The 14,039-nt window shown below is 39.7% G+C and overlaps 1 protein-coding gene across 1 annotated transcript in view; it reads left to right on the top strand.

The window, feature by feature from the left end:
• Positions 1-14,039, top strand: part of CNTNAP4 (contactin associated protein family member 4) — a 230,621-nt gene that overhangs the window by 184,017 nt on the left and 32,565 nt on the right. The window contains exon 16 of the mRNA XM_054579166.1: positions 13,564-13,734. Within this exon, the coding sequence (XP_054435141.1) occupies positions 13,564-13,734 (171 nt within the window). The remainder of the gene's footprint in view (positions 1-13,563; positions 13,735-14,039) is intronic.

Genomic DNA, 14,039 nt, shown 5'->3' with positions numbered 1-14,039 from the left:
GTTAACACTGTGTGTTAGTCTCCCGCTGTTGGGAGTTGGGGTGCATTTAGAAATACAGTCAAATGTCAACATACTCAAACACATTTCAATTTTTAATCTCATTTTTCTGTGTGTGTATGTATGTGTGTGTGTGTGTGTGTGTACTCTCAGTGAGGCATGCTACTGTGTATATTCAATGTATGAACACTGTAAACCAGACTTTTGAAGTTCAAATATACTTGCACAGAAAACTGATATTTTTTGAGCAGGGAATGAAATGAGCATATGGATTCATTCATAAGCTCTCTGAAATAAGTTAGGTATATAGAGACTGATGCATTAATTATTTAAGCTTTTAGTTTCTCCAACACTTAAATGGAAATAGAAGAAACATTTATTTACTTTAAAAGCATACACTAAAATAAAATTTTATTCTAGGGGCTCAACAGAGGAAGAGATGCTCTGACAATTCAATGGATTTATGGGAATACATACCCAAAGTTGCTTAGTTAAAAAGCAAAGGTGATACCAAGCTATTAAAATTTATACATACATTGTAAAAAAAAAAACTGTCTGCCATTATACCTACCATCCCTAACCTTTATCATCTCAACTTCCTGTTCTGCTGGTAGGCCTTACACAATCACATGAAGATGACATAGGATATTTCGTGGAGAGAAAAATTATGTGCAAAGAGATGAGGCTGTAAACTCAGATGCATCCAGAGCAGTGCGACAACTTTGTGTGACTATAGAGAAACTGTCCTATACATCACATACACTTTTTATCACTGGTTCTGATCTTAAAACCCTTCAGGAGCCCAGGCCTGTGTCCTCCATCCCCCTTACTTTCATTTGCCACAATCCCTGGGGAGTTGGTCTGCTTTGATGGAGGTCATTACCAACTCAATCCCCTAAGGGTTCTTTCTCAAAACCTTCCTGCAGGAACTTAAGCACGCAGCACGTTTTCACGTAGGGCAGTGATTCTCCTTGCAAGGTGATTTCCCCCCTCACTGGACACTGGCAATACAAGGAGAGATTTTGGACTGTCATTTTTGTAGGGGCTTGAGTGCTACTGGCACCTAGAGGGAGTGGCCAGAAATGCTGCTAAGTAGCCTAGGGTGCACAGGGCGGCACCTGCACCGAAGAAGTACCTGGTCCAAAATGTCAGTGGTGCTGAGGCGGGGAAACTGGAGTGTGCAGTGTTTGTGACTATGGAGATACAGAGGGAGGAGAACAACATAAGAATTTAAAAATAGTTGCAGTATTTAGAGATCTGTTAATTAATCTCTTACATTAATAAAACAGTAATTGAGAGCTTTCCCTGGCCTTCTTGTCTTCTACATCTATTTTAGGGTTGACGCTCATCCTCACATGAGGTCATAGGACTGTTTCTTGATAAAGGGCTGTCTTTAATTTCCTCAGTAAGAAGAGCAGTGGCTGTGGAAAAGCGGATGCCTCTTTACTCTTTATGGGAAATACACCCCCTGAAGAGGAAATGCTCTAGGCACTTTTTTTTTTTCTTTCCAAGGAGGCAGACTATAGATATATGGGGCTGCTAGATATGGGATCATGCACTGTGGGTCTTATAAGCAGAAGAAAGGTGTGTGGACATCATCTGGAAGGCATTTAGGGCTGAGAAATAGCTTAATTTTCACAATCCAAATGAAAGCATGAAGACCCGTTATAAACCTAAAGACCAACGAAAGAACCTTTTTAAAAAAACCCTTACCCAAGCTCATGCTTATTGATTTTAGAGAAGGGGAAGGGAGAGAGAAAAAGAGAGGGAGCGAAATACCCATGTGAAAGAGAAACATCGATCAGTTGCCTCTGGTAGACTCCCCTACTGAGGATGGAACCCGCAACCTAGGCATGTGCCCTGACTAGGAATCAAACCTGCAACCTTTTGGTTTTTGAGATGATGCCCAACCAGCTGAGCCACACTTGCCAGGGCAAAATAACCTCTGATGTAAGACAAGGAAATAGGGCGAGGGCTTGAACTAAGCAATGGTTGGCATAGGGCTTAAAAAGGGGCTCCATGAAAGAGGTACATTCAGTGTGACTTAGATGGAGGTTGAGGCTGAAAGAGGGTGAGGCCGCTCCAGCTGTCTGGTTTCAGTAAAGCGGCTCGTACCCTTCACTGGGACAATGAGGAGGCCAGTACTCTTCATTGGAACAAGGAGTTTTTAGGTTTGAAAAGAAAAATGGAAAGATGGGAATAAAAAATAATATTTTGGTTTAGTCACACAAACTAGAGATGCTGAAAATTTTATATCAGGCCTGTTTTTCTAGGAGAGAAGACAGAAGCTTTGAGAAAGCAAAACAAATAAACAGAAATGCGTATGAGACTTATTGGTACCAGACATGAGCTTACCCCTAATACACTGTCATTTTCCAGGTCCTTTTCATTTTTTAAAAATCATAGGTGGCTCTGAAATTCCATATTATGTACTGCTGCTGGTACTGTTTGACGTCAGAAGTCAGTATTAACGTCATTCGGTGTTTTGCCTGAAGTACAACAGATTTGAACGGTTACGCTGCCTTCAACATTGTGCTGCAGACATGCACTTAGTACCTATTATCCTTAATGAATTACTTTCTTTTTGAATATGAGAATACATTATGAATACTTTAATACACAAACGCATAGGCTATAACTAGGAGGGCTCGTGTTCCTTCCCTTCTTCTCGCCCTCCCAGGGGCAGCGGCCGCCCGCGGCTGAGGTTCCCAGCGATGCCTCGTTGCAGCACGTCAGAATCGCCGGGGGGCGCGCCAGCTGCCGTTGGAGTGCCTTCAGCACGCTCCCCAAATGCTAAGGAGGAAGGGTAAATGTTTTCGAACACCCATCAGGAGACATCCACAGGGGTTGTCCCGTACCTCTGCAGGCCCCGCAGCACAAACCAGGCTCACGGACCCCCGACAGCACCGGGCTTCATGTCCCCTTCGTGTACTTGCCTTCCTCTGCAAAGCCTCCCGGGTCCTCCCGCTGGGGACTGTCTCTCAGATTCCAGCCCTTTCTCCGCGAAGCCCTCTAGTGGTCTCTAGAATACTTAGTCCTACCCGTTCAGAGGGTGTGGACCATATTACAAAGATATGTTTCTCATACTGACTTCTCGTTATTTTTGAGCCTCTCAAGAGCATGTCCGTTGTTCATTTATTATTGTGTTCCTAGTATCTAGTACATTACCTGGTACATGAAGGATAATCAATAAATAGCAGTTTATTAAAGAAGGAGAATGATCTATCATATGCAGCTCAAGAAATCTGTAATTTGTGAGAGACAGGACTAAGTTTTTGATTGTATAAGCAAACAAATGATATGCAGACATATGCTTTCAATGAAAGGATTGGTTCTATTGAAAGTCCTACTCTGATGAAAAAAATCACGTAGTACAAAGACCACCTAGTTCCAGCTGAGCCATTTCTCATCAATACACGTCGGCTCATGGGAGTGAAAGTGCTCTCATGTAAGTGCATGATTTTAATTAATATTAATACTTTTTGCTTTTCACTTTTTAAATAATATAGTGACTTTATAAATCTGAAACACTATTTTTCTTGGAGAAAAATATATTTTTTGCCTATTTTACTTTGTTTAGTTTTCTGTTCTTTAGAAAAGACTTGTGATAGTAATAATTTATATTTAAGAAATTTCACAAATGTGAGGGAACAAAAGTTCTTTCTAACATTTTCAAAAAATATCCCTTATTTTGAGATTAGGATCCTAATAATTTTTGACACTAGGGCTACAATAATACTCTTTCTTGACAATTTTATACACATATACTTTATTCATTGTTTTAAACATTACCATTAATGATTTAATTGATATATAATCATTATAAAATTTTAAGATATACAGAACCTGAAAGAAAAGAGTATAATAATCACCCAGAGTCACACCACCCAGAAACGCCAATTAACACCGGTGAGGATCGCTCCGGACACCACTGGATGTCTCCAGCGCCGGGTTCCGAACTTGGACCACCGGGCTGGATGATTCCCTGTTAGGGCTGGGGGTGTCCTGTACGTTACGGGCATGGAGCAGTATGGGGCCTCTGCCCACTTGATGCCAGTAGCGCTGTTCTGCCCATTGTGACAACCAAGAATGTCTTCTGCAGTTTCCCAGTGAGTCCTGGGGCGCAGAATTGCTCCAGGTTGAGAGCCACTGCCCTAGAGGGAAAAAGAGAAATTTAGAAGTAAATTTATAAAACTTTATTCATTGAAGTCGAGGAAGAAAGAAGAAACTTAAATGGAGCCAGAAGAATTGCTTTATATTCCGTATATAGTCAACTTGAGTGATCCCTCAGACCTTTGAAAAATTGTGAAATTTTTAATAGGCTATGGAGTCACCCCGTTTGATAGCAAACTAATTTTTTAATTTTAGACAGTATTGATCTATTCTGAAAACTGGGAAAATTAGCAATCATTTGTCCTCTCCTCCTCTTTCTGTTCCCCACCTTTCAATTTTTGCTAGTCCTGCTATTATTTATATAGTTGTTTGTTTATTTTTTAATGCTAACCACTAGTCCTATCATCACCAGAGTCTCTCTATTCTTCAGGGCTTTTTGTTTTGATTTATTTCTTCTTGGATTGCGTTGTCAGGTAGTTGATATTTTCAGCATCTATGTATAAGTGTGTTTGTGGGCGTGTGTTTTCTCTTGCATATGTACCCGTGAGTGGAATTTCTGTGTTATGAGGTAACACGGCATTTAGTCTTTTTAGAAACTGGTGTTTTAGAAACAGTTTTGGGTCACACTTTGTGACTTTCACCAATCAGTCATCTTGCCTTCTACAGCTTTTCTAGATATCTCTTGGTTGACGATGCTTCATTATGAAGTACGGCTTTATTTTTCACCAAAAGGGCTTGTGTGTGCTTTACTGTCAGAGTTCTTTCAAATTTGAGAAGCCTGTTGTTTTAACACTTTTTTAAAAAGTAAGGATGGATACATTTTCCTTTTCTCAGAAATCTGTGGATAGTGTGCTTTTATTTTCTGGTATGGAATGTTGCTGTGGAAGGTGCTGGGCCAAACTGATTTTTCCACCTTGTAGAGGACTTCCTTTTTCTGACTGAATAATTTTAGTAATAGTTATTCTCAAAGGTCAGTAACTTAACAAGGATGTGTATCAGTGTTGTGCATTGGTATTAATTCATCCTGAAGAAGGACGCGATATGCTGAAATATATACATACACTTTATAAGCTGTTAAAAGAGTTGTTGCAAGCATGATCTACATTTCTGCTCTTAGCTTGTTAATCTCCAAGGCAGTGTATCTTATTTCTTTGGCATTTGAATTTTTCAACCTATTTTATTAAGTGTATTTCATCACAGTTAATTCATTGTGTTGAAATTTTATATCTAATCAGGGCATCCCCTAAACCTACTTAATTAGAAAATATTGTTCTGTTTATTGTTCTAGGAAATTCTTGTCATTGAAATTATTTTCTTCATTTTGTCTGCACTGTTTGAGAATCACAGATACCCAGAATGCATTAAATAATCAAAGGTGCATGTAGGCAATAAATAACTTTGCAGAAGTTATATTCTTAGACTGGAAAAAGATATTGACTAGTGATTTGTTTAATTTCTCTTCCGTTTGACAGTTCTGTTCCATTTGGCAGACAACATATAAACCATTAAATAGAGTAAAGATCAATTCCATTTTAGTACATAATCATATAACCAAAATTTGCAAGCTTTACTGTGTTTGATAATCAAGGAATTTTGTCACTTTTATTTTTATAATTTGATCCTTTCCTTTGGTTTTCTTTATTTAATTTTCCTAAAGTTGCTCCACCTTTTTATTCTCTTCTCATGTTCTTTTCCTCTCTTTTCTATCTCCTCTCTTCCTAATTATTTACCAAATAATTTGTGTGTATTTATTGAGATCCATATGATACAATCAAACTGGGAGCAATTGCTCTAAGCTTTCCAGTTGCTCCTTTGACAAAGGACATCTTACAATTTCATTTAACAAATATTTATTAAGCCCATACATTATACTGTTCCTTCCTCCCATAGAGAGAGAGATAGCAGCAAACAAAATAAACACAAACATCTGCATTTTTGGAGCTTGGGTTTTCTTGGGATGAACAAAAAACAAGCAAAATATATGGTGTGACAGATACTAGTAAGTGTTGTGAAGACAATATAGTTGAGGCAGGAGTGGGATTAGATTGGAAATTTTAAATCCAATGGTCACTAAATGCCCAATAATAAGGTAGCGTGTGAATAAAAACGTGAAGGAAATAAGGGAGCAACATATACAAGACAAGTATATCTAAAAAGAGCACTCTATACAGAGAGAAAAATGCACAGAAATGGGGCTGTACCTGGTGTGCTCATGGAACAGCAATGTGGTCAATCCATTAGGGGCAGAGCCAGCAACGAGGAGAATCGTAGAGGTCAGAGTGGAAACTGGTAGTCAGCTCTTGGAGGACTTTTCTGAAAGTTCTTTATTTTTTGATGTGAATGAGATTGGAAAACATGAGAGAGTTTGAGAAGAAGGGTGATGTGATTTAACTAATGCTTTAATGAGATTGAGCAGCATAAGGCTGAAGCAAGGAGACCTATCATGAGGCCCTGCCCCCCACCCAGCTGCTAGATTGCGGTGGCTTGGGCCATGGGCACGAAGATCGTTTGAGTGCAGTGTAGAAGAAGCAATAAAATTTGCTGATGGATTGATGCGGATTGCAAGAGAAGGAGTCAAGAATGACAGCAAGGCGTTTAAGTCTAAACACCTGCTAGAGGCACACAGAGGCGGCCTCTGCTGAGACGTAGAAGACTGCTGCTGGGGCCAAGGAGCTGCGAGAGACAAAAAGACGCAGTTTCTGAACATCATAACGCTGAGATGCCATTGGGCATTCGGACAGAGATGTGGAATTATTAGCTTGATAGTTCCAGGCTTCAAATGTATATTTTTTTAATCAACAGCACATTTAAAGCCATGAAGTGGACCAGTGGGAGTCATTGTGGATGGAGAAGTATCTTGGGCCCCTCAGACATTGATATGATGAAGGAAGTGAGGAGGAAGAAAGAAAACTGAGAATGTGAAGAAAACATTTCAAGGAAAGGAGAACAATGAGCTACGCTATTATTGTTGACAAGAAGAGTAGAATGAGAGCTGAGAATTGGCAGAGAACCCTCAAAAGTCAACAGTGAAAGGAAAGCAATTCAGTTACAGTATGGGTATTTTCATATGACTATGAATTGTTTCTCCACCTCCAAAAGTTATATGTTAAAGCTCTGACCCCCCTAGTGTGGCAGTATTCGGTTGTAGGGTCTTTAAGGAAGTAATATAAATTAAGTGAGGTCATAAGGGTGGGACCGTAATCTGATTAATTTGTGTTCTTGTAAGAACTGGAACAGACACCAGAGAGCTGGCTCTTTCTCTCTCTCCCTGCCCCCTCCTCCCACCCCCACTTTGTACACAGGAAAGGCCACGTGAAGACACAGCGAGGAGGTGGCCATCAGCAAGCCAGGAATACAGTGGGTAAAATGCATCAAGAGAGATTTTACCAAATATGGAATATGGATGACAGTTAAGCACATAAGATACTCTAAATCATCAGCCACTGAGATATTAAAACCACAAAGAGCTATCATTACATACTTTCAAAATAGCTAAAATTAAAAATAAAAATAAAAACAGCGACAGCACAGAATTCTGGCCAGGATGTGGAGAAACTGGATCACTCGTATATTGCTGGTGGAAATGTAAAATGATGCAGCCACTCTGGGAAAGTTTGGCAGTTTTGCAAAGACAGATGAACAAACAAACAAACATGCAGCTGTCATATCACCCAAGAATTGTGCTCCTCTGCACTTGTCCCAGAGAACTGAAAACTTCTATTCACGCAGACACCTGTACGTGGATGTTCATGGCAGCTTTTATGTAATACCTGAAAATGGAAAACGGCCAATGCATCCTTCAGCAGGAGCACAGTTAGGATTGCAGTATGTCCACACCGTTGAAATCCACTGGACAGTAGAAAGGAATGAGCTACTGGGGTGAGTCTTCAGAGAGTAATTTTGAGTGAGAAAAGTAAAAGTCAATCTCAAAAGGCTACATATGTATGCTTTTATTTGTAGAACCTTCTTAAATGAGAAGGAGCGCTGATCAGAGGTGGTCAGGGGTTAAAGAGGGGGTATGAGCAGAAGGAAAGGGGGTGGGCCGTGAGGGGAAGGGCGAGGAGGACCTGAGGTGACGCGAGTGTCCTTCATCCTAACTGTGTCAGTACCGACATCCTGGTTGTGATTTTGTACAAGTTTGCAAGATGTTACCATTGGGGAAAACTAGCCAAGGGGGACACACAATCTTCCTTTGTTAATTCTTGTAACTGCGTGAAAATCTCCAATTATCTCAAAATAAAAATTTTCATTAAAGAAATCCATATTTCCAGTTTTGAAAATGATTCTTCAGAATTCAGAAAGAGTCGTTTGACTAGTATATTATCCTTTCCCTTGCCATTTCTGTATTTCATTTTATTTTATTCACTTTTAAGAAAGGTACCGGTACCAAACTCATTGAGTTGTAATCATTAAATATGTACAGAAATTTACATGACACTTTTTGTGCTTTAAAAAAAAAGGTAGGGTGGGCACATCATCTGCATTTTGATCTGAAAAGTAAAACGTTTTCTTAAAAAGCAATATATTTTCCAAATACTGTTGGTTTTGTTTCAAACAGCCTTATTGAGATGAAATTCACATACCATATAATTCAGCCATATGAAGTGGACCATTCAGTGGCTTTTGGTATATGCACAGCATTGTGTAACTGTTAGAATGAATTTTAGAACATGTCATTACCCCCCGAAGACCCACGCTCCTTAGCTGCTGTCGTCAGCAGCCCCGTCTCCTGACCAGGAAACCACTAACACTCCTTCTGTCTTTATATGTTACTTTTAAAAGGATAATCTATTAATACTATGAATAAAAGTTCAGTGAAGCAAATATTTTAAAGATTACTTGTAATCTAACAGTCTACTATGTTAATTTTCCTAAATGAACTCTTTTTACTTTATATAATTACCTACTTAGTACATCTTCTAAGTAAATGACTATATGGAACCTGCTATTCATTACAATTTTTTTTTTAATTCTGGGAAGATACAAGGTGCCATGCATGAAGGAATCTTTCCAATTCTCTAATACCCTATATTGAATTTAATTTAAAGCATATTCATTATTAATTACTTTTATTAAGCACTAGTCATTAATTTCTTAGAATAATATGCCATGATTTGCTTTCGTTGGGATGGCGCAAGGGGGTCTTACTCCCCCAACCAGCATTCATACAGTGAATGATTGCTTTCAGATCTGCTTACTGGTGCAGTTTAGGGATTTTATTTGAAAAACTACCTGAGCCAAGAAATCCTCTCTTCAAATTCCTGCAGCTGCACGCTGGGCCTGCCTGCCGGGCACTGCTCTGCCTCACGCAGGCCCCTCCCTTCTCGGAGGTGCCCAGATCCTTCTGGGTGCTTCTTAGCACAGCCTGTAAAGAGCTGAGATATCAGAACATTACTTGATCTTAGAAATATTGGCCGTTGCTTTCTTTAGAATTATTTTGAATTAGCAGCCACTTCTTCTTCCAATAAAATATTCTTCATTTTTTATCTATTATGAATCTGTAAAATAAGGCTTGCTAACTAGATAAAATAGGTACTATTATGTGCGTGACTGTTTAAGCTACCAAAGGTAATAAATTGTTTTAATTACTATAGAAGTATTCATTATAAAGATTGCAGCAATTCAAAGAATTGTTCCTCTGTTCCCACCAGTTCCCTGAAGCCTCCTATAAGCTGCTTTATTAGGTTAGCTGTGATAGAGAAATGAAACAAATGAAACATTATGTCTTATGGTAGTAGTATCTCATTTAGTCCTTTAAGCAATTTTGAGTGTTTCTCTTTCTAATCAGACCAAATAAGTAAGATTTAGCAATATTCCATAATTTAAATTGATGGCTTTATTTTAATTTTCATAATATAATTTCTAAAAATGACAATACAGAAGTGTTGTTATCCTTCACTTTTGCATTTCCTTACAGTTTTTCCTAGAGATCAAAATATTCAAGATTAGAAATAGCTGTAAAATGAAAATAAGGAACTAGGCTCGACATATTCAGATAATATGCAGTTTCATTTGGCTATCGGGGGAATAAAAAGCCCTCAAAGTATATTCTCAGCTAATAAGTTCAACTGTAAAATTGTCCACATACGATCTGAGAATTGACTTTTGAATCAGGTCTGTAAGAAAAACAAAAAATAAAGTTCAGTCACGCACCACCACGGAACGATGGCTCGGTTAACAATGGACCACGTATGCGACAGTGGTCCTGCAAGGTTAACATGGAGCTGGATTTCCTGTGAGAAACAGAAGCATGTGTGGTTCAGGAGGAATTTCTTATTTTCCCCCACAGGAGCATTATCTGTGGGGCTTGGCAGCAGGCTCCCTCTCGCTCACCCCCCTCAGGGTTGAGCGCACAAATTACAAACCAGCCTGCCAGCCCCTGCCCCGTTTCAGCACAGAGGGGCCTGTCCCCCCTGCGCTACTTCCTCACAGGGCGCTGCAGCCCTCCCAGCTCTAGCCCGGCGGCCTTCAGAGCGCAGGGCTGCACACTCTTTGTGCGGGACCCAAGACCCTGCCCAAGGACACAGGCCCACAAGGACACAGGCCCACAGGCCCACAGGTCCACAGGCGCTGCCTTAACGAGCATTAAGTGCCGCTTGAGGGAGAGCTCTCTGTGGTGGGGTGGAGCCAGCCCGTCCCTGCGCTTTGGACAGGTTTTCAGGTTGGAAGGAAGTAAAGCATAGCTAAGTTTTATTTCTTCCATCAGTTCAATGCCAGAGAGAGCCCTTTGTGCCTGACAGGGTCAGTGGAACCCCAAACAAATTTTCAGCGTCAAAATACTGAGTCCTCAGTCCTACGCTCTCTCCATGTTAAATGACCCTCTTTTTTTCTTTTTAAATTAAATGTATGGGGGTGACAACGGTTAATAATATAGAGTTCAAGTGTATAGTTCTATGATACATCATTTGTATATTTCATTGTGTGCCCACCATCCAAAGTCAAATCTTTGGTCACCATGTATTTGACCCCTTTACTCTCTACTAACCGCCACCCCCCTTTCCTCTGGTACCACGAAGTTCCCTAATCTGACCACCATTCCAACATGCAGTAGCCAAACCCGCACTGCCAGGCCATCCCCCACGGTCCTTTACGTCTCCGTCGTTTCTCAGTCCTACCGATCCTCAGCCACCTGGACTCCCCCTCACGGTCTCTGTCATGGCGACCCACGCCTGACCCAGCCGGTTTCCGGTCAGCCCAGCCCGCATCGCTGTCCATGGGCGGCATGGGCAGCTTCGATGTTCTCTGTCCAGGGGAAGCAGGGGCGGGCCTGTGGGGCAGTGTTTGTAAAGCCTGCAGTCACGTGCAGTAATGTCCTAGGCCTTCACAGCCACCCGCCGCTCACTCGCTGACTCACCGAGGGCAGATTCCAGCCTGCGATTCCACGCATGTAAGTGCCCTATGCAGGTGTGCCATTTTTACCTTTTATATCACATTTTTACTGTACATTTTCTATGTTTAGATGTGTTTAGATACACAAGTGCCGTCGACTGTGTTACGGTTGCCTGCAGCATTTCCTGCAGTAACATGCTGTGCAGGCCTGCAGCCTAAGAGCGGCAGCCCGTACCATGCAGCCGAGGGGTGTCGTGGTCTGCGCCCTCTGGGTCTGTGTACCTGAGGCTCGCCCAAGGACAGGGTCACCCAGCGGTGCCTTTCTCAGATCGTATCCCTGTCATTAAGCAATGCATGACTATAGATGTGAGCACTGCTCTTCAGTCCAGAGTTTACAGAAAATAAATTAAAATCTGAGGAACAATTAGAAACTGAGTCAAGTTTGTCATTTTTTAACTCTAGTTAGGTACCTGTTCTTTGTAAACATAGTGAACTATTTTTTTCCCCTGCAATTACTTTTCTCTAACTTCAGAGGATCAATGTGGTGATCTCCCCTTACCTTCGGGGGACACGTTCAAAGACCCCCCAGTGGATGCCAAAAACCACAGATAGCACCAAACCCTACATATACTATGTTTTTTCCCTATACATACATACCTATGATAAAGTTTAATTTGTAAATTAGGCACAGTAATACATTTACAGAAACCATAACATAGGATAATTATAATAATACACTGTAATAAAAATTATTGGAATGTAGCCTGTCTGTTTTTCCCTCTGATAACTGAAACAGCCAAGAGGCTAAGGACAGGTAGCATGTACAGAGTGGAGACACAGGACAAAGGACCGATGCACTGCCCGGGTGGGACGGAGCGGGATGGTGCAAGGTGTTCTCGCACTATGCAAAATGGCACACAATTTAAAACTTAAGGATTGTTTATTTGTGGAATTCACCATATAGTATTTTCAGGCCACGACTGATCATGGGCAACTGAAGCTGCAGATAAGTGGAACTGCCGTAGTTCTTTCAGGAAGCCGATTGAGACAGAAATTTATCCAGTATTGTGTGCATGTACAGGAGGCAGTTGTCTAAAACTCGACATGTATATTTATATCTGGTGTGTCAAGAATTTGCTGGTGTGAGCAGCAATGCATAGTTCATTTCTCTGATAATGAGTCTCATCAGCCACACATATCCAGCTGGATTTCACTCCTGTCACTTCATGCCACTGTATTTATATGTAAATGTGTGTGTGTTTGTATATTTCCATACCTTCCATATAGACCCACAATATTTGTTAAAAAGGGAAGTTGTAGATAGAACAAAAAATTAATTGGAAAGTAAAGATAAGACATACATAGTCTACATAATTTTTTTCAGATTTCTTAATTTATACCCCAACCTTTTTTACACATGTTCTTCTTATCTGAACATTTTAAAACTTTTTGAGAATGCTTTTGCACTATTTATCTAATTCATTATGAGATACAAAGTAAAAGATAATTTTGAATTAAAAGAACATTTTCATGACAATATCAGTGTAGCATAGAGTACATAGTGTCTTCACCTTTAATTAAATGAGGATATTTTGAATACCAACCTCAGTTTAGAAAATCACAAACCCATTAATGAAAAGAGTTAGCTGAAAGCGTAACTGCACTGTGAAGGGTGTGTGCTACAAGAGTCAGAACAAAAAACACTTTAAGCTTCTGTAGGGTTTTTGTTATTCAGAGCAATGTAGGTGTTTAAATTTTCAAGTTATAAAAAAATTAAGTCTCCTAATTAGTTTTTGGCAGGTCTGTTTTGTATCACTTTCGAAGAGGATGGTAATTAGGCCACAGATGTTTTTCTTATGTCAGATATAACATTCAGGCCATTTCTGTAGTGACCATTCTGTCCCTGTGTTGGACAGAATCCAGAAGGCCTATCCTTGTAAAATCTCTAATGCATTCACATCTTGCCTGCTACACAGTTAAGAAAAAGAGAAAAGCATGTTTGTATAAATTAACAGTATTTTTAATAGGAAAAAAATGCTAAAAATGGAAAATGTAATTATGTCATTTATTTTATGTCATGGATTTTTCTTACTTTTTGTTATTTTCCTTTGTTTTTTAAACCAGGCTCATTTTGGAATTCAGCTTCCTTCAATACTGAGGCTTCATACCTTCACTTTCCTACTTTCCACGGAGAACTCAGTGCAGATGTGTCTTTCTTTTTTAAGACCACAGCTTCATCTGGGGTGTTTTTAGAGAACCTGGGGATTACTGATTTCATACGGATAGAGCTCCGCTGTAAGTCTCTTCTTCCAGAGAAGTCTATGGGATTCTATTTGGTAGTAAATCCTTTAACTAATTTTTAAAATACTATGTTTCTATTTTATCAGCTGAATCTTTTCATAGTTTCCTTTTGAAAAAATTCCATGAAATTAAGTTAATCTTTTGGTAAGAAAATAATTTAATATTTAACCTGTGATAATTTGGGGAAATCATTGTATCCTCTAGAACCAATTTGAGATTCATTTTAAATTCAAATAATTAAAATATTTATTAAAAATGAAATTCTCAATTAATTACAAAATTAAGTCAAGCAGCCATAT

The sequence above is a fragment of the Pteronotus mesoamericanus genome, unplaced genomic scaffold, assembly GCF_021234165.1.
Source record: "Pteronotus mesoamericanus isolate MK-2021 breed Mesoamerican mustached bat unplaced genomic scaffold, CSHL_Meso_final contig_52, whole genome shotgun sequence".
NCBI classification, from domain to species: domain Eukaryota; kingdom Metazoa; phylum Chordata; class Mammalia; order Chiroptera; family Mormoopidae; genus Pteronotus; species Pteronotus mesoamericanus.
This window is presented reverse-complemented; position numbering and strand designations above follow the sequence as displayed.